This window comes from Nerophis lumbriciformis, linkage group LG39, assembly GCF_033978685.3.
Source record: "Nerophis lumbriciformis linkage group LG39, RoL_Nlum_v2.1, whole genome shotgun sequence".
Classification (NCBI taxonomy): domain Eukaryota; kingdom Metazoa; phylum Chordata; class Actinopteri; order Syngnathiformes; family Syngnathidae; genus Nerophis; species Nerophis lumbriciformis.
In genome coordinates, this window is record NC_084586.2 from 22,240,844 (window position 1) to 22,267,500 (window position 26,657).

General features: G+C 31.2%; 1 protein-coding gene across 3 annotated transcripts in view; it reads right to left on the reverse strand.

Moving 5' to 3' along the window:
* Nucleotides 1-26,657, reverse strand: part of wnk4a (WNK lysine deficient protein kinase 4a) — a 143,742-nt gene that overhangs the window by 32,397 nt on the left and 84,688 nt on the right. For 2 of the 3 annotated variants that reach the window (XM_061932133.2, XM_061932135.2), the window contains exons 10-14: nucleotides 16,215-16,350; nucleotides 16,030-16,146; nucleotides 7,026-7,199; nucleotides 4,157-4,196; nucleotides 3,942-4,082 (exon numbers count right to left, since the gene is read on the reverse strand). In XM_061932133.2, coding sequence (XP_061788117.1) covers nucleotides 3,942-4,082; nucleotides 4,157-4,196; nucleotides 7,026-7,199; nucleotides 16,030-16,146; nucleotides 16,215-16,350 — 608 coding nt within the window. The remainder of the gene's footprint in view (nucleotides 1-3,941; nucleotides 4,083-4,156; nucleotides 4,197-7,025; nucleotides 7,200-16,029; nucleotides 16,147-16,214; nucleotides 16,351-26,657) is intronic. The other variant, XM_061932134.2, reaches the window with a different exon arrangement.

A 26,657-nucleotide genomic window follows, 5' to 3' on the forward strand; every position in this document is an offset into this window, starting at 1 on the left:
TCTCATGAAGATGTTTAAATGACATCATCTTATGAACATGTTTAAATGACATCATCTCATGAACATGTTTAAATGACATCATCTCATGAACATGTTTGTCACGACTTGGTCCGGGGTGTTTGCTTTTCCAGGATGCAACGGAAAGTTGGCTCGTGCGAGACGGGAATGGAGGTACATGATTTATTTAATATATCAAAAAAGGAATAAATGAAAGCGCGCACAGTGGCGGAGAATAAACTATGAAAAAACAAAAGACTATAGCAAAAAGTACAAATGAAAAGCACGCACAGTGGCGGAGAATAAACTATGAAAAAACAAAAAGATTATAACATGGAACAAAAACTTACTTGGCTTGGACAAAAAAGGAGCAGCGTGAACATGGACATGAAACAATGGACGGAGCATAAATGTGGACTGGTATGGGGTGCGAGGTCGTCAGAAAAACAAACTGAAAAACACTGAACTTAAATACTACAGACATGATTAACGAAAACAGGTGCGTGACTCAAGACGTGAAACAGGTGCGTGACGTGACAGGTGAAAACTAATGGTTGCTATGGTGACCAGACAAGGGAGTGAAAGACGGAAACTAAACAAAACATGACTTAAAACAAAACATGATAATACAGACATGACAATGTTTAAATGACAACATCTCATGAACATGTTTAAATGACATCATCTCATGATGATGTTTAAATGACATCATCTCATGAACATGTTTAAATGACATCATCTCATGAAGATGTTTAAATGAAATCATCTCATAAACATGTTTAAATGACATCATCTCATGAAGATGTTTAAATGACATCATCTTATGAAGATGTTTAAATGACATCATCTTATGAACATGTTTAAATGACATCATCTCATGAACATGTTTAAATGACATCATCTCATGAACATGTTTAAATGACAACATCTCATGAACATGTTTAAATGACATCATCTCATGATGATGTTTAAATGACATCATCTCATGATGATGTTTAAATGACATCATCTCATGAACATGTTTAAATGACATCATCTCATGAACATGTTTAAATGACATCATCTCATGAACATGTTTAAATGACATCATCTCATGAACATGTTTAAATGACATCATCTCATGAACATGTTTAAATGACATCATCTCATGAACATGTTTAAATGACATCATCTCATGATAATGTTTAAATGACATGATCTCATGAACATGTTTAAATGACATCATCTCATGAACATGTTTAAATGACATCATCTCATGAACACGTTTAAATGACATCATCTCATGAACATGTTTAAATGACATCATCTCATGAACATGTTTAAATGTCATCATCTCATGAACATGTTTAAATGACATCATCTCATGAACATGTTTAAATGACATCATCTCATGAACATGTTTAAATGACAACATCTCATGAACATGTTTAAATGACATCATCTCATGATGATGTTTAAATGACATCATCTCATGAACATGTTTAAATGACATCATCTCATGAAGATGTTTAAATGAAATCATCTCATAAACATGTTTAAATGACATCATCTCATGAAGATGTTTAAATGACATCATCTTATGAAGATGTTTAAATGACATCATCTTATGAACATGTTTAAATGACATCATCTCATGAACATGTTTAAATGACATCATCTCATGAACATGTTTAAATGACAACATCTCATGAACATGTTTAAATGACATCATCTCATGATGATGTTTAAATGACATCATCTCATGATGATGTTTAAATGACATCATCTCATGAACATGTTTAAATGACATCATCTCATGAACATGTTTAAATGACATCATCTCATGAACATGTTTAAATGACATCATCTCATGAACATGTTTAAATGACATCATCTCATGAACATGTTTAAATGACATCATCTCATGAACATGTTTAAATGACATCATCTCATGATAATGTTTAAATGACATGATCTCATGAACATGTTTAAATGACATCATCTCATGAACATGTTTAAATGACATCATCTCATGAACACGTTTAAATGACATCATCTCATGAACATGTTTAAATGACATCATCTCATGAACATGTTTAAATGTCATCATCTCATGAACATGTTTAAATGACATCATCTCATGAACATGTTTAAATGACATCATCTCATGAACATGTTTAAATGACATCATCTCATGAACATGTTTAAATGACATCATCTCATGAACATGTTTAAATGACATAATCTCATGATGTTTAAATGACATGATCTCATGAACATGTTTAAATGACATCATCTCATGAACATGTTTAAATGACATCATCTCATGAACACGTTTAAATGACATCATCTCATGAACATGTTTAAATGACATCATCTCATGAACATGTTTAAATGTCATCATCTCATGAACATGTTTAAATGACATCGTCTCATGAACATGTTTAAATGACATCATCTCATGAACATGTTTAAATGACATCATCTCATGAACATGTTTAAATGACATCATCTCATGAACATGTTTAAATGTCATCATCTCATGAACAAGTACTTGTACATGTCATACTTTCTTTTCTTACACAATGTTGGCTTATTTTGGTAACCCAATTTATGGGTTGTTAGTTTTGAGTTCAATTTTGGGGTCATTTTTTTTAGGTGTAACCCATTTTTGGGTTATTGGACTATTTTTCTTAACCCAATTTGTGGGTTTTATAAGCTTATGCAACATGTTTGGGTTGTTTTTTCACCACATATCAACAATGAGATCACATTTCAACAATTACACCACATTTCAACAATGAGACCACATATCAATAATGAGACCACATATCAATAATGAGACCACATTTCAATAATGAGACCACATATCAACAATGAGACCACATATCAACAATGAGACCACATATCAACAATGAGACCACATATCAATAATGAGACCACATATCAACAATGAGACCACATATCAACAATGAGACCACATATCAATAATGAGACCACATATCAATAATGAGATCACATATCAACAATGAGGCCACATATCAACAATGAGACCACATATAAAAAATGAGACCACATTTCAACAATCAGACCATATTTCAACAATGAGACCACATATCAACAATGACACCACATATCAACAATGACACCACATTTCAACAATGAGACCACATTTCAACAATGAGACCACATATCAACAATGAGACCACATATCAACAATGACACCACATATCAACAATGAGACCACATATCAACAATGAGACCACATATCAACAATGAGACCACATATAAACAATGAGACCACATATCAACCATGACACCACATTTCAATAATGAGACCACATATTAACAATGACACCACATATCAACAATGAGACCACATATCAACAATGAGACCACATATCAACAATGAGACCACATATCAACAATGACACCACATATCAACAATGACACCACATATCAACAATGACACCACATATCAACAATGAGACCACATATCAACAATGAGACCACATTTCAACAATGACACCACATATCAACAATGAGACCACATATCAACAATGAGACCACATATCATCAATGAGACCACATTTCAACAATGAGACCACATTTCAACAATGAGACCACATATCAACAATGACACCACATATCAACAATGAGACCACATATCAACAATGACACCACATATCAACAATGAGACCACATATCAACAATGACACCACATATCAACAATGACACCACATATCAATAATGAGACCACATATCAACAATGACACCACATATCAACAATGACACCACATATCAACAATGACACCACATATCAACAATGAGACCACATTTCAACAATGACACCACATATCAACAATGAGACCCTGCCTGGCAGACTGAGTCTTCCTCTGCCAAATAACAGTGAAGCAACACAGAGGCGGGGCCTGGACGGAGGGAGAGGAGGCGGGGCTAAGTACCTGGAGCATTGTGGAAAGACTGCGAGCGTACGAGAGGTCGCCCGACTGAAGTCACGTCTGTGGTGAAGGCAGGAGAGTCTGTGGTGAAGGCAGGAGAGTCTGTGGTGAAGGCAGGAGAGTGGTGTGCCACACTGGGGTTGTCTGACACATGACATCATCATCTTCATGTCACACAGGAAGTACCTTCACACTCCACATGAGGACATGAGACTCACCTGGCAGCGAGGAGGAAGAGTTGCTTCTTGGCAGGTTAGGCTGCACCACACAAAGAAGGAGCACGACACATTAGAAGACACAAAGAAGGAGACATTAGAAGACATAAAGAAGGAGACATTAGAAGACATAAAGAAGGAGACATTAGAAGACATAAAGAAGGAGACATTAGAAGACATAAAGAAGGAGACATTAGAAGACATAAAGAAGGAGACATTAGAAGACATAAAGAAGGAGACATTAGAAGACACAAGAAGGAGACATTAGAAGACACAAGAAGGAGACATTAGAAGACATAAAGAAGGAGACATTAGAAGACATAAAGAAGGAGACATTAGAAGACACAAGAAGGAGACATTAGAAGACATAAAGAAGGAGACATTAGAAGACACAAAGAAGGAGACATTAGAAGACACGAAGAAGGAGACATTAGAAGACACAAAGAAAGAGACATTAGAAGACATAAAGAAGGAGACATTAGAAGACATAAAGAAGGAGACATTAGAAGACATAAAGAAGGAGACATTAGAAGACATAAAGAAGGAGACATTAGAAGACATAAAGAAGGAGCATTAGAAGACATAAAGAAGGAGACATTAGAAGACACAAAGAAGGAGCATTAGAAGACATAAAGAAGGAGACATTAGAAGACATAAAGAAGGAGACATTAGAAGACATAAAGAAGGAGACATTAGAAGACATAAAGAAGGAGACATTAGAAGACATAAAGAAGGAGACATTAGAAGACATAAAGAAGGAGACATTAGAAGACATAAAGAAGGAGACATTAAAAGACATAAAGAAGGAGCATTAGAAGACAAAGAAGGAGACATTAGAAGACATAAAGAAGGAGCATTAGAAGACATAAAGAAGGAGACATTAGAAGACACAAAGAAGGAGCATTAGAAGACATAAAGAAGGAGACATTAGAAGACATAAAGAAGGAGACATTAGAAGACATAAAGAAGGAGACATTAGAAGACATAAAGAAGGAGACATTAGAAGACATAAAGAAGGAGACATTAGAAGACATAAAGAAGGAGCATTAGAAGACATAAAGAAGGAGACATTAGAAGACACAAAGAAGGAGCATTAGAAGACATAAAGAAGGAGACATTAGAAGACATAAAGAAGGAGACATTAGAAGACATAAAGAAGGAGACATTAGAAGACATAAAGAAGGAGACATTAGAAGACATAAAGAAGGAGACATTAGAAGACATAAAGAAGGAGACATTAGAAGACATAAAGAAGGAGACATTAAAAGACATAAAGAAGGAGCATTAGAAGACAAAGAAGGAGACATTAGAAGACATAAAGAAGGAGCATTAGAAGACATAAAGAAGGAGACATTAGAAGACACAAAGAAGGAGCATTAGAAGACATAAAGAAGGAGACATTAGAAGACACAAAGAAGGAGACATTAGAAGACATAAAGAAGGAGACATTAGAAGACATAAAGAAGGAGACATTAGAAGACATAAAGAAGGAGACATTAGAAGACATAAAGAAGGAGACATTAGAAGACATAAAGAAGGAGACATTAAAAGACATAAAGAAGGAGACATTAGAAGACATAAAGAAGGAGACATTAGAAGACGCAAAGAAGGAGACATTAGAAGACAAAGAAGGAGACATTAGAAGACACAAGAATGAGACATTAGAAGACACAAAGAAGGAGACATTAGAAGACATAAAGAAGGAGACATTAGAAGACATAAAGAAGGAGACATTAGAAGACATAAAGGAGACATTAGAAGACACAAGAAGGAGACATTAGAAGACATAAAGAAGGAGACATTAGAAGACATAAAGAAGGAGACATTAGAAGACACAAAGAAGGAGACATTAGAAGACATAAAGAAGGAGACATTAGCAGACATAAAGAAGGAGACATTAGCAGACATAAAGAAGGAGACATTAGAAGACATAAAGAAGGAGACATTAGAAGACATAAAGAAGGAGACATTAGAAGACATAAAGAAGGAGACATTAGAAGACATAAAGAAGGAGACATTAGAAGACACAAAGAAGGAGACATTAGAAGACATAAAGAAGGAGACATTAGAAGACATAAAGAAGGAGACATTAGAAGACATAAAGAAGGAGACATTAGAAGACATAAAGAAGGAGACATTAGAAGACACAAAGAAGGAGACATTAGAAGACATAAAGAAGGAGACATTAGCAGACATAAAGAAGGAGACATTAGCAGACATAAAGAAGGAGACATTAGAAGACATAAAGAAGGAGACATTAGAAGACATAAAGAAGGAGACATTAGAAGACATAAAGAAGGAGACATTAGAAGACATGAAGAAGGAGACATTAGAAGACATAAAGAAGGAGACATTAGAAGACATAAAGAAGGAGACATTAGAAGACATAAAGAAGGAGACATTAGCAGACATAAAGAAGGAGACATTAGAAGACATAAAGAAGGAGACATTAGAAGACATGACGAAGGAGACATTATAAGACATAAAGAAGGAGACATTAGAAGACATGAAGAAGGAGACATTAGCAGACATAAAGAAGGAGACATTAGCAGACATAAAGAAGGAGACATTAGAAGACATAAAGAAGGAGACATTAGAAGACATGAAGAAGGAGACATTAGAAGACATAAAGAAGGAGACATTAGAAGACATAAAGAAGGAGACATTAGAAGACATAAAGAAGGAGACATTAGCAGACATAAAGAAGGAGACATTAGAAGACATAAAGAAGGAGACATTAGAAGACATGAAGAAGGAGACATTAGAAGACATAAAGAAGGAGACATTAGAAGACATAAAGAAGGAGACATTAGAAGACATAAAGAAGGAGACATGATCAGATTGAGCATGTGGAGATAAGACAGCTAGTGACCTGGGAGGAAGACAACATGTTGTTCCCGCTGTGGAAGGCAGGCTGAGGGAGTCTCTGCCCACTGGGGTGCACCGCCTGCTCCTGGGCCATGAGGGCCTCCGCCCGCCTGATGATGTCACCCATGCGGCACACGAAGCCTTCCTTCTCCGAGGGCAGGATGAACTCGTTGTGCACCTGAAGGACACAACATGCTGATTATTGTCAACATTTGGCCCAATTACAGCAAGAAAGTGGCAAATGGCCACTAAATGTAGCAGAAGAACTACTTCCTGCCTCCAAGACTAACAACATGTACGAAGACTAACAACATGTACGAAGACTAACAACATGTACGAAGACTAACAACATGTACGAAGACTAACAACATGTACCAGTCCTGTTTATTCCCAGGAAGACTAACTAGATGTACCAGTCCTGTCCTCGTTAAATCCTGTTTATTCCCAGGAAGACTAACTAAGTCATTCATCCTGCACTTCACTGCGCTGGAGAAGAAGAAAGGAGCTGCCAATGTTCTTTTTGTGTGTCCAGTCTGCTTGTGCAGCGCAGCAACACAACAACACAACAACACGCCTCACGTGGAGAAAGACAATCACAGATTGTACCGTGCTCACACCACTAATACACACACTTACACCACACACACCTCTAATACACACACTTACACCACACACAACACTAATACACACACTTACACCACACACACCACTAATACACACACTTACACCACACACAACACTAATACACACACTTACACCACACACACCACTAATACACACACTTACACCACTAATACACACACTTACACCACACACAACACTAATACACACACTTACACCACACACACCACTAATACACACACTTTCACCACACACACCACAATTACACAACACAAAGGAACTAAAGACAAAACACATTTGGAAAACAAAAGGAGTTTTATTTGGTTTGTGTAACTGTTTGTTTTGTTCATTTGATTTGTGTAATTGTTTGTTGTTTTGTTCATTTGGTTTGTATAATTGTTTGTTGTTTTGTTCATTTGGTTTGTGTAATTGTTCATTGTTTGGTTCATTTGTTTTGTGTAATTGTTGTTTTGTTCATTTGGTTTGTGTAATTGTTTGTTGTTTTGTTCATTTGGTTTGTGTAATTGTTTGTTGTTTTGTTCATTTGGTTTGTGTAATTGTTTGTTGTTTTGTTCATTTGGTTTGTGTAATTGTTGTTTTGTTCATTTGGTTTGTGTAATTGTTCATTGTTTTGTTTATTTGGTTTGTGTAATTGTTTGTTTTGTTCATTTGGTTTGTGTAATTGTTTGTTTTGTTCATTTGGTTTGTGTAATTGTTTGTTTTGTTCATTTGGTTTGTGTAATTGTTCATTGTTTTGTTAATTTGGTTTGTGTAATTGTTTTGTTGTTTTGTTCATTTGTTTTGTGTAATTGTTTGTTGTTTTGTTCATTTGTTTTGTGTAATTGTTTGTTGTTTTGTTCATTTGGTTTGTGTAATTGTTCGTTGTTTTGTTCATTTGGTTTGTGTAATTGTTGTTTTGTTCATTTGGTTTGTGTAATTGTTCATTGTTTTGTTCATTTGGTTTGTGTAATTAATTGTTCATTGTTCTGTTCATTTGGTTTGTGTAATTTTTTGTTGTTTTGTTCATTTGGTTTGTGTAATTAATTGTTCATTGTTTTGTTCATTTGGTTTGTGTAATTGTTTGTTGTTTTTTTCATTTGGTTTGTGCAATTGTTCATTGTTTTGTTAATTTGGTTTGTGTAATTGTTTTGTTGTTTTGTTCATTTGTTTTGTGTAATTGTTTGTTGTTTTGTTCATTTGTTTTGTGTAATTGTTTGTTGTTTTGTTCATTTGTTTTGTGTAATTATTTGTTGTTTTGTTCATTTGGTTTGTGTAATTGTTCATTGTTTTGTTCGTTTGGTTTGTGTAATTGTTGTTTTGTTCATTTGGTTTGTGTAATTGTTCATTGTTTTGTTAATTTGGTTTGTGTAATTGTTTTGTTCATTTGTTTTGTGTAATTGTTTGTTGTTTAGTTCATTTGTTTTGTGTGATTGTTTGTTGTTTTGTTCATTTGGTGTGTGTAATTGTTTGTTTTGTTCATTTGGCTTGTGTAATTGTTTGTTTTGTTCATTTGGTTTGTGTAATTGTTCATTGTTTTGTTCATTTGGTTTGTGTAATTGTTGTTTTGTTCATTTGGTTTGTGTAATTGTTCATTGTTTTGTTCATTTTGTGTGTGTAATTGTTCGTTGTTTTGTTCATTTGGTTTGTGTAATTGTTGTTTTGTTCATTTGGTTTGTGTAATTGTTCATTGTTATGTTCATTTGGTTTGTGTAATTAATTGTTCATTGTTCTGTTCATTTGGTTTGTGTAATTTTTTGTTGTTTTGTTCATTTGGTTTGTGTAATTAATTGTTCATTGTTTTGTTCATTTGGTTTGTGTAATTGTTTGTTGTTTTGTTCATTTGGTTTGTGTAATTGTTTGTTATTTTTTTCATGTGGTTTGTGCAATTGTTCATTGTTTTGTTAATTTGGTTTGTGTAATTGTTTTGTTGTTTTGTTCATTTGTTTTGTGTAATTGTTTGTTGTTTTGTTCTGTGTAATTGTTCATTGTTTTGTTCATTTGGTTTGTGTAATTGTTTGTTGTTTTGTTCATTTGGTTTGTGTAATTGTTGTTTTGTTCATTTGGTTTGTGTAATTGTTCATTGTTTTGTTTATTTGGTTTGTGTAATTGTTTGTTGTTTTGTTCATTTGTTTTGTGTAATTGTTCATTGTTTTGTTCATTTGGTTTGTGTAATTGTTTTGTTATTTTGTTCATTTGTTTTGTGTAATTGTTCATTGTTTTGTTCATTTGGTTTGTGTAATTGTTTGTTGTTTTGTTCATTTGGTTTGTGTAATTGTTGTTTTGTTCATTTGGTTTGTGTAATTGTTCATTGTTTTGTTTATTTGGTTTGTGTAATTGTTTGTTTTGTTCATTTGGTTTGTGTAATTGTTTGTTTTGTTCATTTGGTTTGTGTAATTGTTTGTTTTGTTCATTTGGTTTGTGTAATTGTTTGTTGTTTTCTTCATTTGGTTTGTGTAATTGTTTGTTTTGTTCATTTGGTTTGTGTAATTGTGTGTTTTGTTCATTTGGTTTGTGTAATTGTTCATTGTTTTGTTAATTTGGTTTGTGTAATTGTTTTGTTATTTTGTTCATTTGTTTTGTGTAATTGTTTGTTGTTTTGTTCATTTGGTTTGTGTAATTGTTCATTGTTTTGTTCATTTGGTTTGTGTAATTAATTGTTCATTGTTCTGTTCATTTGGTTTGTGTAATTGTTCATTGTTTTGTTCATTTGGTTTGTGTAATTAATTGTTCATTGTTTTGTTCATTTGGTTTGTGTAATTGTTTGTTGTTTTGTTCATTTGGTTTGTGTAATTGTTTGTTGTTTTTTTCATTTGGTTTGTGCAATTGTTCATTGTTTTGTTAATTTGGTTTCTGTAATTGTTTTGTTGTTTTGTTCATTTGTTTTGTGTAATTGTTTGTTGTTTTGTTCATTTGGTTTGTGTAATTGTTCATTGTTTTGTTCATTTGGTTTGTGTAATTGTTGTTTTGTTCATTTGGTTTGTGTAATTGTTCATTGTTTTGTTAATTTGGTTTGTGTAATTGTTCATTGTTTTGTTAATTTGGTTTGTGTAATTGTTTTGTTGTTTTGTTCATTTGTTTTGTGTAATTGTTTGTTGTTTTGTTCATTTGGTTTGTGTAATTGTTCATTGTTTTGTTCATTTAGTTTGTGTAATTGTTGTTTTGTTCATTTGGTTTGTGTAATTGTTCATTGTTTTGTTCATTTGGTGTGTATAATTGTTCGTTGTTTTGTTCATTTGGTTTGTGTAATTGTTTGTTTTGTTCATTTGGTTTGTGTAATTGTTCATTGTTTTGTTCATTTGGTTTGTGTAATTGTTCATTGTTTTGTTCATTTGGTTTGTGTAATTGTTTGTTGTTTTGTTCATTTGTTTTGTGTAATTGTTTGTTGTTTTGTTAATTTGGTTTGTGTAATTGTTCATTGTTTTGTTCATTAGGTTTGTGTAATTGTTGTTTTGTTCATTTGGTTTGTGTAATTGTTTGTTTTGTTCATTTGGTTTGTGTAATTGTTTGTTTTGTTCATTTGGTTTGTGTAATTGTTTGTTTTGTTCAGTTGGTTTGTGTAATTGTTCATTGTTTTGTTCATTTGGTTTGTGTAATTGTTTTGTTGTTTTGTTCATTTGTTTTGTGTAATTGTTTGTTGTTTTGTTCATTTGGTTTGTGTAATTGTTCATTGTTTTGTTCATTTGGTTTGTGAACTTCTTCATTGTTTTGTTCATTTGGTTTGTGTAATTGTTCATTGTTTTGTTCATTTGGTTTGTGTAATTGTTCATTGTTTTGTTCATTTGGTTTGTGTAATTAATTGTTCATTGTTTTGTTCATTCGGTTTGTGTAATTGTTCATTGTTTTGTTCATTTGGTTTGTGTAATTGTTTTGTTCATTTGTTTTGTGTAATTGTTTGTTGTTTTGTTCATTTGGTTTGTGTAATTGTTCATTGTTTTGTTCATTTGGTTTGTGAACTTCTTCATTGTTTTGTTCATTTGGTTTGTGTAATTGTTCATTGTTTTGTTCATTTGGTTTGTGTAATTGTTCATTGTTTTGTTCATTTGGTTTGTGTAATTAATTGTTCATTGTTTTGTTCATTTGGTTTGTGTAATTGTTCATTGTTTTGTTCATTTGGTTTGTGTAATTGTTTTGTTCATTTGTTTTGTGTAATTGTTTGTTGTTTTGTTCATTTGGTTTGTGTAATTGTTCATTGTTTTGTTCATTTGGTTTGTGTAATTAATTGTTCATTGTTTTGTTCATTTGGTTTGTGTAATTGTTCATTGTTTTGTTCATTTGGTTTGTGTAATTGTTTTGTTCATTTGTTTTGTGTAATTGTTTGTTGTTTTGTTCATTTGGTTTGTGTAATTGTTCATTGTTTTGTTCATTTGGTTTGTGAACTTCTTCATTGTTTTGGTCATTTGGTTTGTGTAATTGTTGTTTTGTTCATTTGGTTTGTGTAATTGTTCATTGTTTTGTTCATTTGGTTTGTGTAATTGTTCATTGTTTTGTTAATTTGGTTTGTGTAATTAATTGTTCATTGTTTTGTTCATTTGGTTTGTGTAATTGTTCATTGTTTTGTTCATTTGGTTTGTGTAATTGTTCATTGTTTTGTTAATTTGGTTTGTGTAATTAATTGTTCATTGTTTTGTTCATTCGGTTTGTGTAATTGTTCATTGTTTTGTTCATTTGGTTTGTGTAATTGTTTTGTTCATTTGTTTTGTGTAATTGTTTGTTGTTTTGTTCATTTGGTTTGTGTAATTGTTCATTGTTTTGTTCATTTGGTTTGTGAACTTCTTCATTGTTTTGTTCATTTGGTTTGTGTAATTGTTGTTTTGTTCATTTGGTTTGTGTAATTGTTCATTGTTTTGTTCATTTGGTTTGTGTAATGAATTGTTCATTGTTTTGTTCATTTGGTTTGTGTAATTGTTTGTTGTTTTGTTCATTTGGTTTGTGTAATTAATTGTTGATTGTTTTGTTCATTTGGTTTGTGTAATTGTTTTGTTCATTTGTTTTGTGTAATTGTTCATTGTTTTGTTCATTTGGTTTGTGTAATTGTTTGTTGTTTTGTTCATTTGGTTTGTGTAATTGTTTGTTGTTTTGTTCATTTGGTTTGTGTAATTAATTGTTGATTGTTTTGTTCATTTGGTTTGTGTAATTGTTTTGTTAATTTGTTTTGTGTAATTGTTCATTATTTTGTTCATTTGGTTTGTGTAATTGTTTGTTGTTTTGTTCATTTGGTTTGTGTAATTGTTGTTTTGTTCTTTTGGTTTGTGTAATTGTTCATTGTTTTGTTCATTTGGTTTGTGTAATGAATTGTTCATTGTTTTGTTCATTTGGTTTGTGTAATTGTTTGTTGTTTTGTTCATTTGGTTTGTGTAATTGTTCATTGTTTTGTTCATTTGGTTTGTGAACTTCTTCATTGTTTTGTTCATTTGGTTTGTGTAATTGTTGTTTTGTTCATTTGGTTTGTGTAATTGTTCATTGTTTTGTTCATTTGGTTTGTGTAATGAATTGTTCATTGTTTTGTTCATTTGGTTTGTGTAATTGTTTGTTGTTTTGTTCATTTGGTTTGTGTAATTGTTTGTTGTTTTGTTCATTTGGTTTGTGTAATTAATTGTTGATTGTTTTGTTCATTTGGTTTGTGTAATTGTTTTGTTCATTTGTTTTGTGTAATTGTTCATTGTTTTGTTCATTTGGTTTGTGTAATTGTTTGTTGTTTTGTTCATTTGGTTTGTGTAATTGTTTGTTGTTTTGTTCATTTGGTTTGTGTAATTAATTGTTGATTGTTTTGTTCATTTGGTTTGTGTAATTGTTTTGTTAATTTGTTTTGTGTAATTGTTCATTATTTTGTTCATTTGGTTTGTGTAATTGTTTGTTGTTTTGTTCATTTGGTTTGTGTAATTGTTGTTTTGTTCTTTTGGTTTGTGTAATTGTTCATTGTTTTGTTCATTTGGTTTGTGTAATTGTTCATTGTTTTGTTAATTTGGTTTGTGTAATTAATTGTTCATTGTTTTGTTCATTTGGTTTGTGTAATTGTTCATTGTTTTGTTCATTTGGTTTGTGTAATTGTTCATTGTTTTGTTAATTTGGTTTGTGTAATTAATTGTTCATTGTTTTGTTCATTCGGTTTGTGTAATTGTTCATTGTTTTGTTCATTTGGTTTGTGTAATTGTTTTGTTCATTTGTTTTGTGTAATTGTTTGTTGTTTTGTTCATTTGGTTTGTGTAATTGTTCATTGTTTTGTTCATTTGGTTTGTGAACTTCTTCATTGTTTTGTTCATTTGGTTTGTGTAATTGTTGTTTTGTTCATTTGGTTTGTGTAATTGTTCATTGTTTTGTTCATTTGGTTTGTGTAATGAATTGTTCATTGTTTTGTTCATTTGGTTTGTGTAATTGTTTGTTGTTTTGTTCATTTGGTTTGTGTAATTAATTGTTGATTGTTTTGTTCATTTGGTTTGTGTAATTGTTTTGTTCATTTGTTTTGTGTAATGGTTCATTGTTTTGTTCATTTGGTTTGTGTAATTGTTTGTTGTTTTGTTCATTTGGTTTGTGTAATTGTTTGTTGTTTTGTTCATTTGGTTTGTGTAATTAATTGTTGATTGTTTTGTTCATTTGGTTTGTGTAATTGTTTTGTTCATTTGTTTTGTGTAATTGTTCATTATTTTGTTCATTTGGTTTGTGTAATTGTTTGTTGTTTTGTTCATTTGGTTTGTGTAATTGTTGTTTTGTTCTTTTGGTTTGTGTAATTGTTCATTGTTTTGTTCATTTGGTTTGTGTAATTGTTCATTGTTTTGTTAATTTGGTTTGTGTAATTAATTGTTCATTGTTTTGTTCATTTGGTTTGTGTAATTGTTCATTGTTTTGTTCATTTGGTTTGTGTAATTGTTCATTGTTTTGTTAATTTGGTTTGTGTAATTAATTGTTCATTGTTTTGTTCATTCGGTTTGTGTAATTGTTCATTGTTTTGTTCATTTGGTTTGTGTAATTGTTTTGTTCATTTGTTTTGTGTAATTGTTTGTTGTTTTGTTCATTTGGTTTGTGTAATTGTTCATTGTTTTGTTCATTTGGTTTGTGTAATTAATTGTTGTTTTGTTCATTTGGTTTGTGTAATTAATTGTTCATTGTTTTGTTCATTTGGTTTGTGTAATTGTTTTGTTCATTTGTTTTGTGTAATTGTTCATTGTTTTGTTCATTTGGTTTGTGTAATTGTTTGTTGTTTTGTTCATTTGGTTTGTGTAATTGTTGTTTTTTTCATTTGGTTTGTGCAATTGTTCATTGTTTTGTTCATATGATTTGTGTAGTTGTTGTTTTGTTCATGTGGTTTGTGTAACCACAGGAACACTTCAGAAACCCACTGTCAGTAACTACAGTTGGTCGCTACATCTGTAAGTGCAAGTTAAAACTCTACTATGCAAAGCCAAAGCCATTTATCAACAACACCCGGAAACGCTTGGCTGGGCCTGAGCTCATCTAAGATGGACTGATGCAAAGTGGAAAAGTGTTCTGTGGTCTGACGAGTCCACATTTCAAATTGTTTTTGGAAACTGTGGACGTTCTGTCCTCCGGACCAAAGAGGAAAAGAACCATCCGGACTGTTCTAGGGTGAAAGTGTAAAAGGCAGCATGTGTGATGGTATGGGGGTGTATTAGTGCCCAAGACATGGGTAACTTACACATCTGTGAAGGCACCATTAATGCTGAAAGGTACATACAGCTTTTGGAGCAACATATGTTGCCATCCAAGCAACGTTACCATGGACGCCCCTGCTTATTTCAGCAAGTCAATGCCAAGCCAAGAAAATGTGTGAAGGCTAAAATAGCAGAAGGAACAACTTAAGCTGTACATCAAGCAAGAATGGGAAAGAATTCCACTTCAAAAATGTGTCTCCTCAGTTCCCAAACCTTTACTGAGTGTTGTTAAAAGGAAAGGCCATGTAACACACTCGCTTTTGTATTTTTGTCTTATGATTTTGGTTTGTGTAAATGTAAATAGTTGTTCCTTTTTTCAAATGTGGTCGTGTAGTTGTAAGTAGTTTAGTCTTTTGTCAAAGTGATTTCTCTATTTTGCTTCAGAAACTATAAAAGTGTTTTGCACTTCCAGGCCAGCGTAAAGTTCACTAGTGTTTCGCACACATTCATTGCTAAATATTGATATATATTTATATTTTATGAATCTGGAAGTAAAAAATGCCTTTACTGACTGACGTTCATTTTGGTTGGTTGAAATGTTATTTATTTAAAATGATTTCCATGCTAATTTTCGTTAGCCTGTCAATGGGATATTCCACTGTATGTTAGCATAAAGCTAACTTTCTTGTTTATTTTCCCACACCTAAACTCAAGCAGCAGTTGCCTAAAATGCCGCATGGTCATAAATCAAATTGAGGGGTTGATGTTTTATGGACTCACCATGACTGCGGCGATGTCCTCCGGGTTGTCTCCGTCCAGGTCGAACTTGAAGGTCACCATCTTGTCGTTGTGCGTCTGCAGCTGACACTCCACCACCCGGTCCACCTTGTCGGACAGCTGCAAGGAGGGAGGTCGTTAGCACTAGTTGCTAACGTGTTTAAGCGCGCCTCGGGCCCTGGTCGTACCCCGGTGATGCGCAGCCGGGAGCGCACGCGTCGTCGGAAGAGCTTGGCGACGCTTCGCTTGGCGGCCGGTCTCTCGCTTTTCTCCGACACGCCCTCGTAGCCGTCACTCAGGCCTGAAGTCACGTCGGAGGCGTAGCTGCCATGGGAAAACAATGGTTAGCATGTGGGGAAATGTAGTTGAAAGAAAAAAAACAGTATCGAAAAGTTGTTTACAGATAAACACTGATATGTATTATTGATATATTGTTATTTACAGATAAACAATGACGTATTATTGATATATTGTTATTTACAGATAAACAATGACGTATTATTGATATATTGTTATTTACAGATAAACAATTACATGTATTATTTATATATTGTTATCTACACAAACACTGACATTTATCATTTATATATTGTTATTTACAGATAAACAATGACATGTATTATTTATACATTATTATTTACAGATAAACACTGACATTTATTATTTATATATTGTTATTTACAGATAAACCGTTACATCTATTATTTATATATTGTTATTTACACAAACACTCACATTTATTATTTATATATTGTTATTTACAGATAAATAATTACATTTATTATTTACATATTGTTATTTACACAAACACTGACAATTATTATTTATATATTGTTATTTACAGATAAACAATGATATGTATTATTGATATATTGTTATTTACATATAAACAATGACATTTATTATTTATACATTGTTATTTGCAGATAAACAATGACATTTATTATTTATATATTGTTATTTACACAAACACTCACATTTATTATTTATATATTGTTATCTACACAAACACTGACATTTATTATTTATATATTGTTATTTACAGATAAACAATGACATGTATTATTTATACATTATTATTTACAGATAAACACTGACATTTATTATTTATATATTTTTATTTACAGATAAACAGTTACATTTATTATTTATATATTGTTATTTACACAAACACTCACATGTATTATTTATATATTGTTATTTACAGATAAACAATTACATTTATTATTTATATATTGTTATTTACACAAACACTGACATGTATTATTGATATATTGTTATTTACAGATAAACAATGACATGTATTATTTATATATTGTTATTTACATATAAACACTGACATGTATTATCTATATATTGTTTTTTACAGATAAACACTGAAATGTATTATTGATATATTGTTATTTATAGATAAACACTGACATTTATCATTTATATATTGTTATTTACAGATAAACACTGACATTTATTATTTATATGTTGTTATTTACAGATAAACACTGACATTTATTAGTTATATATTGTTATTTACAGATAAACACTGACATGTATTATTTATATTTATTTATTTACATATAAACACTGACATTTACTATTGATATATTGTTATTTACAGATAAACACTGACGTGTATTATTGATATATTGTTATTTACAGATGAACACTGACATGTACAGTATTATTTATATATTGTTATTTACAGATAAACACTGACAATTATTAATTATATATTGTTATTTACATACAAACACTGACATTTATTATTCACATATTGTTATTTACAAATAAACAATGACATTTATTACTTGTATATTGTTATTTACAGATAAACTGACATTTATTATTTATATATTGTTATTTACAAATAAACACTGATATTTATTATTTTATATTGTTATTTACAGATAAACAATGACATTTATTATTTATATATTGTTATTTACACAAACACTGACATGTATTATTGATATATTGTTATTTACAGATAAACAATGACATGTATTATTTATATATTGTTATTTACATATAAACACTGACATGTATTATCTATATATTGTTTTTTACAGATAAACACTGAAATGTATTATTGATATATTGTTATTTATAGATAAACACTGACATTTATCATTTATATATTGTTATTTACAGATAAACACTGACATTTATTATTTATATGTTGTTATTTACAGATAAACACTGACATTTATTAGTTATATATTGTTATTTACAGATAAACACTGACATGTATTATTTATATTTATTTATTTACATATAAACACTGACATTTACTATTGATATATTGTTATTTACAGATAAACACTGACGTGTATAATTGATATATTGTTATTTACAGATGAACACTGACATGTACAGTATTATTTATATATTGTTATTTACAGATAAACACTGACAATTATTAATTATATATTGTTATTTACATACAAACACTGACATTTATTATTCACATATTGTTATTTACAGATAAACAATGACATTTATTACTTGTATATTGTTATTTACAGATAAACTGACATTTATTATTTATATATTGTTATTTACAAATAAACACTGATATTTATTATTTTATATTGTTATTTACAGATAAACAATGACATTTATTATTTATATATTGTTATTTATATAAACACTGACATTTATTATTGATATATTGTTATTTACAGATAAACAATGACATGTATTATTTATATATTGTTATTTACAGATAAACAATGACATGTATTATTTATATATTGTTATTTATACAAACACTGACATTTATTATTGATATATTGTTATTTACAGATAAACAATGACATGTATTATTTATATATTGTTATTTACAGATAAACACTGACATGTATTATTTATATATTGTTATTTACACAAACACTGACATTTATTATCTATATAATGTTATTTACATATAAACACTGACATGTATTATTTATATATTGTTATTTACATACAAACACTGACATGTATACTGATATTTATTATTTTTATATTGTTATTCACACAAACACTGACATGTATTAATTATATATTGTTATTTCCACAAACACTGACATGTATTATTGATATATTGTTATTTACAGATAAACACTGACATGTATTATTTATATATTGTTATTTACAGATAAACACTGACAAGTATTATTTATATATTTTTATTTACATACAAACACTGACATTTATTAATTATATATTGTTATTTACATATAAACACTGACATTTGTTATTTTTATATTGTTATTTGCACAAACACCGACATGTATTATTTATATATTTTTATTTACATATAAACACTGAGAAGTATTATTTATATATTGTTATTTACAGATAAACACTGACATTTATTATTGATATATTGTTATTTACAGATAAAGACTGACATGTAATATTTATATATTGTTATTTACAGATAAACACTGACATTTATTATTGATATATTGTTATTTACAGATAAAGACTGACATGTAATATTTATATATTGTTATTTACAGATAAACACTGACATTTATTATTGATATATTGTTATTTACAGATAAAGACTGACATGTAATATTTATATATTGTTATTTACAGATAAACACTGACATGTATTATTGATATATTGTTATTTAGAGATAAACACTGACATGTATTATTTATATATTGTTATTTACAGATAAACACTGACAAGTATTATTTATATATTGTTATTTACATACAAACACTGACATTTATTAATTATATATTGTTATTTACATATAAACACTGACATTTGTTATTTTTATATTGTTATTTACACAAACACTGACATGTATTATTTATATATTTTTATTTACATATAAACACTGAGAAGTATTATTTATATATTGTTATTTACAGATAAACACTGACATTTATTATTGATATATTGTTATTTACAGATAAAGACTGACATGTAATATTTATATATTGTTATTTACAGATAAACACTGACATGTATTATTGATAGGTTGTTATTTATGTATTGTTTATATTAACAGTGCGGACAAAAGTCTGACTTTTTATGTCAAATTCAGTACATTTAGTTTGTAAATGTAAATGTTGTTTTATTGCTTCGTGTTGTATTGACTTCAACTTAAATATGAGCTAATGTTGTGTGTTTATTGTACAAATATAATAAACACTCCCCCATACGTCATCAGCCTGATTTGCATAAAGTACCTGAACTGCGGTGGAAACACAAACCACACACTTCTACAGGAACCTGAAGTTAACAAGTTCCTGAACCAAAAAAATAAATACTAACAATAATACAATAAGTCAATAAAGACGGCAAAAAACATTACATTTAATTATATAGAAAATAAGTTCCTGAACTAAACGTGAAAAATAATTCATAATAAATACATTTGATTTCACTGCAGAGTGAACCACACACACACACACACACACACACACACACACACACACACACACACACACACACACACACACACACACACACACACACACACACACGCTGTGTGTCCACTACACAAAATACACATTCTTCCGATGTTTGACTCTTATTTAGTTTTCCGTGCATCAAAGTGTGAATGTGTACATAAACACACTGTTCTGCTTCTATTGACACAATCAACATGGGTTAGCTTTCACAGAAGACCACAACATTTGACACTAAAAAAAGCCTCGGCTGGGCTATTTACGTCTCTTTGGGGGGGGGGGGGGGGGGGGGGGCTACCTCAAAACATTTTTTACGTCTCTGGCAGCGGCCGCCAGGACTCCATGTAAGTGTCGCTATTTAAAACTGGCCTTGATCTCAGCAACGCTCCGTTTCCTCTTTGAACATCAACACATGAACTTTGAACATCAACACATGAACTTTGAACATCAACACATGAACTTTGAACATCAACACATGAACTTTGAACATCAACACATGAACTTTGAACATCAACACATGAACTTTGAACATCAACACATGAACTTTGAACATCAACACATGAACGCACAATCATTAGCATTCTCATAATAACATGCTAGCTTTTTTTGCTCATTTTGCAGGTATAAACCCCAGCGTCAAATATTATGTTAGTTGACGAAAGATAGCATGCTAACATTATTATGCTATATATGTATTTTTTTTAGCTCATTTTGTGGCTATACACCTCAGCCATATATTGATACTTGACGCACGCTAATGTTAGCATGCTAGCATTTTTTTTCCCCCAGGTAAACACAATAGTAATATATTTTGGAGCTTAAGGCATGTTACAGTTAGCATTTTAGCATGCTAACATTATTATGCTAGTTTTTTTAGCTAGTTTTGTGGGTTTACACCTCAGCCATGTATTGATACTTGACGCACGCTAATGTTAGCATGCTAGCATTTTGAACTTTGTTTCCAGGTACACACAATAGTAATATATTTTGGAGCTTAAGGCATGTTACAGTTAGCATTTTAGCATGCTAACATTATTATGCTAGTTTTTTTAGCTAGTTTTGTGGGTATTCACCTCAGCCATGTGTTGATACTTGACGCATGCTAATGTTAGCATGCTAGCATTTTTTTCCCCCCAGGTAAACACAATAGTAATATATTTTGTAGCTTGACGCATGTTACAGTAAGCATTTTAGCATGCCAACATTATTATGCTAGATTTTTTTACTAATTTTGTGGGTATTCACCTCAGCCATATATTGATACTTGACACACGCTAATGTTAGCATGCTAGCATTTTGAACTTTTTTTCCAGGTACACACAATAGTAATATATTTTGGAGCTTAAGGCATGTTACAGTTAGCATTTTAGCATGCTAACATTATTATGCTAGATTTTTTTTTTAGCTAATTTTGTGGGTATACACCTCAGCCATATATTGATACTTGATTCACACTAATGTTAGCATGCTAGCATTTTTAATTTTTAATTCCAGGTACACACAATAGTAATATATTTTGGAGCTTGACGCATGTTACTGTTAGCGTTTTAGCATGCTAACATTATTATGCTAGATTTTCTTTACAAATTTTGTGGGTATTCACCTCAGCCATATATTGATACTTGACACACGCTAATGTTAGCATGCTAGCATTTTGAACTTTTTTTCCAGGTAGACACAATAGTAATATATTTTGGAGCTTAAGGCATGTTACAGTTAGCATTTTAGCATGCTAACATTATTATGCTAGATTTTTTTTTTTAGCTAATTTTGTGGGTATACACCTCAGCCATATATTGATACTTGATTCACACTAATGTTAGCATGCTAGCATTTTTTATTTTTTATTCCAGGTACACACAATAGTAATATATTTTGGAGCTTGACGCATGTTACTGTTAGCGTTTTAGCATGCTATTATTATTATGCTAGATTTTTTTTTACAAATTTTGTGGGTATTCACCTCAGCCATATATTGATACTTGAGGCATTCTAATGTTAGCATGCTAGCATTTTTTTTCTTTTTCCAGGTACACACAATAGTAATATATTTTGTAGCTTGACGCATGTTACAGTTAGCATTTTAGCATGCTAACATTATTATGCTAGATTTTTTTTTTTAGCTAATTTTGTGGGTATACACCTCAGCCATATATTGATACTTGATTCACACTAATGTTAGCATGCTAGCATTTTTAATTTTTAATTCCAGGTACACACAATAGTAATATATTTTGGAGCTTGACGCATGTTACTGTTAGCGTTTTAGCATGCTAACATCATTGTGCTAGATTTTTTTACTAATTTTGTGGGTATTCACCTCAGCCATATATTGGTACTTGACACACGCTAATGTTAGCATGCTAGCATTTTGAACTTTTTTTCCAGGTACACACAATAGTAATATATTTTGGAGCTTAAGGCATGTTACAGTTAGCATTTTAGCATGCTAACATTATTATGCTAGATTTTTTTTTAGCTAATTTTGTGGGTTTACACCTCAGCCATATATTGATACTTGACGCATGCTAATGTTAGCATGCTAGCATTTTTTAATTTTTTCCCCAGGTACACACAATAGTAATATATTTTGGAGCTTGACGCATGTTACAGTTAGCGTTTTACATGCTAACATTATTATGCTAGTTTTTTTAGCTAGTTTTCTGGGTATTCACCTCAGCCATATATTGATACTTGAAGCACGCTAATGTTAGCATGCAAGCATTTAAAAAAATGTTTCCAGGTACACACAATAGTAATATATTTTGGAGCTTGACGCATGTTACTGTTAGCGTTTTAGCATGCTAACATTATTATGCTAGATTTTCTTTACAAATTTTGTGGGTATTCACCTCAGCCATATATTGATACTTGACGCACGCTAATGTTAGCATGCTAGCATTTTGAACTTTGTTTCCAGGTACACACAATAGTAATATATTTTGGACCTTGACGCATGTTACAGTTAGCATTTTACATACTAACATTATTATGCTAGATTTTTTTTTTTAGCTAATTTTGTGGGTATACACCTCAGCCCTATATTGATACTTGATTCACACTAATGTTAGCATGCTAGCATTTTTAATTTTTAATTCCAGGTACACACAATAGTAATATATTTTGGAGCTTGACGCATGGTACAGTTAGCGTTTTACATGCTAACATTATTATGCTAGATTTTTTTTTACTAATTTTGTGGGTTTTCACCTCAGCCATATATTGATACTTGACACACGCTAATGTTAGCATGCTAGCATTTTGAACTTTTTTTCCAGGTACACACAATAGTAATATATTTTGGAGCTTAAGGCATGTTACAGTTAGCATTTTAGCATGCTAACATTATTATGCTAGATTTTTTTTTAGCTAATTTTGTGGGTATACACTTCAGCCATATATTGATACTTGACGCATGCTAATGTTAGCATGCTAGCATTTTTTTTTTTTAATTCCAGGTACACACAATAGTAATATATTTTGGACCTTGACGCATGTTACAGTTAGCGTTTTACATGCTAACATTATTATGCTAGATTTTTTTACTAATTTTGTGGGTATTCACCTCAGCCATATATTGATACTTGACACACGCTAATGTTAGCATGCTAGCATTTTGAACTTTTTTTCCAGGTACACACAATAGTAATATATTTTGGAGCTTAAGGCATGTTACAGTTAGCATTTTAGCATGCCAACATTATTATGCTAGATTTTTTTTTTAGCTAATTTTGTGGGTATACACCTCAGCCCTATATTGATACTTGATTCACACTAATGTTAGCATGCTAGCATTTTTTATTTTTTATTCCAGGTACACACAATAGTAATATATTTTGGAGCTTGACGCATGTTACTGTTAGCGTTTTAGCATGCTAACATTATTATGCTAGATTTTCTTTACAAATTTTGTGGGTATTCACCTCAGCCATATATTGATACTTGAGGCATTCTAATGTTAGCATGCTAGCATTTTTTTTCTTTTTCCAGGTACACACAATAGTAATATATTTTGGAGCTTGACGCATGTTACAGTTAGCGTTTTACATGCTAACATTATTATGCTAGTTTTTTTAGCTAGTTTTGTGGGTTTACACCTCAGCCATATATTGATACTTGATTCACACTAATGTTAGCATGCTAGCGTTTTTAATTTTTAATTCCAGGTACACACAATAGTAATATATTTTGGAGCTTGACGCATGTTACAGTTAGCATTTTAGCATGCTAACATTATTATGCTAGATTTTTTTTTTTAGCTAATTTTGTGGGTATTCACCTCAGCCATATATTGATACTTGACGCACGCTAATGTTAGCATGCTAGCATTTTGAACTTTGTTTCCAGGTACACACAATAGTAATATATTTTGGAGCTTGACGCATGTTACTGTTAGCGTTTTAGCATGCTAACATTATTATGCTAGATTTTCTTTACAAATTTTGTGGGTATTCACCTCAGCCATATATTGATACTTGACGCATGCTAATGTTAGCATGCTAGCATTTTGAACTTTGTTTCCAGGTACACACAATAGTAATATATTTTGGAGCTTGACGCATGTTACTGTTAGCGTTTTAGCATGCTAACATTATTATGCTAGATTTTCTTTACAAATTTTGTGGGTATTCACCTCAGCCATATATTGATACTTGACGCATGCTAATGTTAGCATGCTAGCATTTTGAACTTTGTTTCCAGGTACACACAATAGTAATATATTTTGGAGCTTGACGCATGTTACAGTTAGCATTGTATCATGCTAACATTATTATGCTAGATTTTTTTTACAAATTTTGTGGGTATTCACCTCAACCGTACATTGATACTTGACGCACGCTAGTGTTAGCATGCTAGCATTTTGAACTTTGTTTCCAGGTACACACAATAGTAATATATTTTGGAGCTTGACGCATGTTACTGTTAGCGTTTTAGCATGCTAACATTATTATGCTAGATTTTCTTTACAAATTTTGTGGGTATTCACCTCAGCCATATATTGATACTTGACGCATGCTAATGTTAGTATGCTAGCATTTTGAACTTTGTTTCCAGGTACACACAATAGTAATATATTTTGGAGCTTGACGCATGTTACAGTTAGCATTTTAGCATGCTAACATTATTATGCTAGATTTTTTTTTTACTAATTTTGTGGGTATACACTTAAACCATATATTGATATTTGAAGTAGGCTAATTTTATCATGCTAGCATTGAAAAAAAAAAAAAATTCAGGTACACACAATAGTAATATATTATGGAGCTTGACGCATGTTACTGTTAGCGTTTTAGCATGCTAACATTATTATGCTAATTTTTTTTAGCTACATTTGTGGGTATACACCTCAGCCATATATTGATACTTGACACACGCTAATGTTAGCATGCTAGCATTTTGAACTTTTTTTCCAGGTACACACAATAGTAATATATTATGGAGCTTGATGCATGTTACAGTTAGCGTTTTAGCATGCTAACATTATTATGCTAGATTTTTTTAGCTACATTTATGGGTATATACCTCAGCCATATACTGATACTTGACGCACGCTAATTTTAGCATGCTAGCATTTTTAAACAAGTTTTCCAGGTACACACAATAGTAATATATTATTGAGCTTGACGCATGTTTCAGTTGGTATTTTAGCATGCTAACATTATTATGCTAGATTTTTTTTTTGCTACATTTATGGGTATATACCTCAGCCATATATTGATACTTGACGCACGCTAATTTTAGCATGCTAGCCTTTTTAAAAAACATTTTCAGAGCTTGACGCATGTTACAGTTAGCGTTTTAGCATGCTAACATTAACGTGCTAGATTTTACCCCCCCCGCTAATTTAGCATGTACACACCTCAGTGTCAAACACTTTGGTATTTCACCAATGCTAACTGTAAGCATGCTATTGTTAGCAAAGGCACAGGCTTTTTTTTTTAGCTAATTATGCTCATATTTTTAGTTACTTGATGCTATCTGTGCTAACTGTTAGCATTTCAGTAAAATTTTCCCAGGAAATGTCTACCAAAATTGCATTTTCTAGTTCTTTGAAGAAAAAAAAATGATATTTAGCCTCCGAAATGGACGAGGAGGGGGCGGAGCTAGTGAAGCTAAAACTGACTTCACCCCCCTAATTCACGGCTTGGGCCTCAGTCCATGCTCAAAGACCAGATAGGACAGCCTTGGTCTGAGAGGATAGTGCAGGACCCAAACTA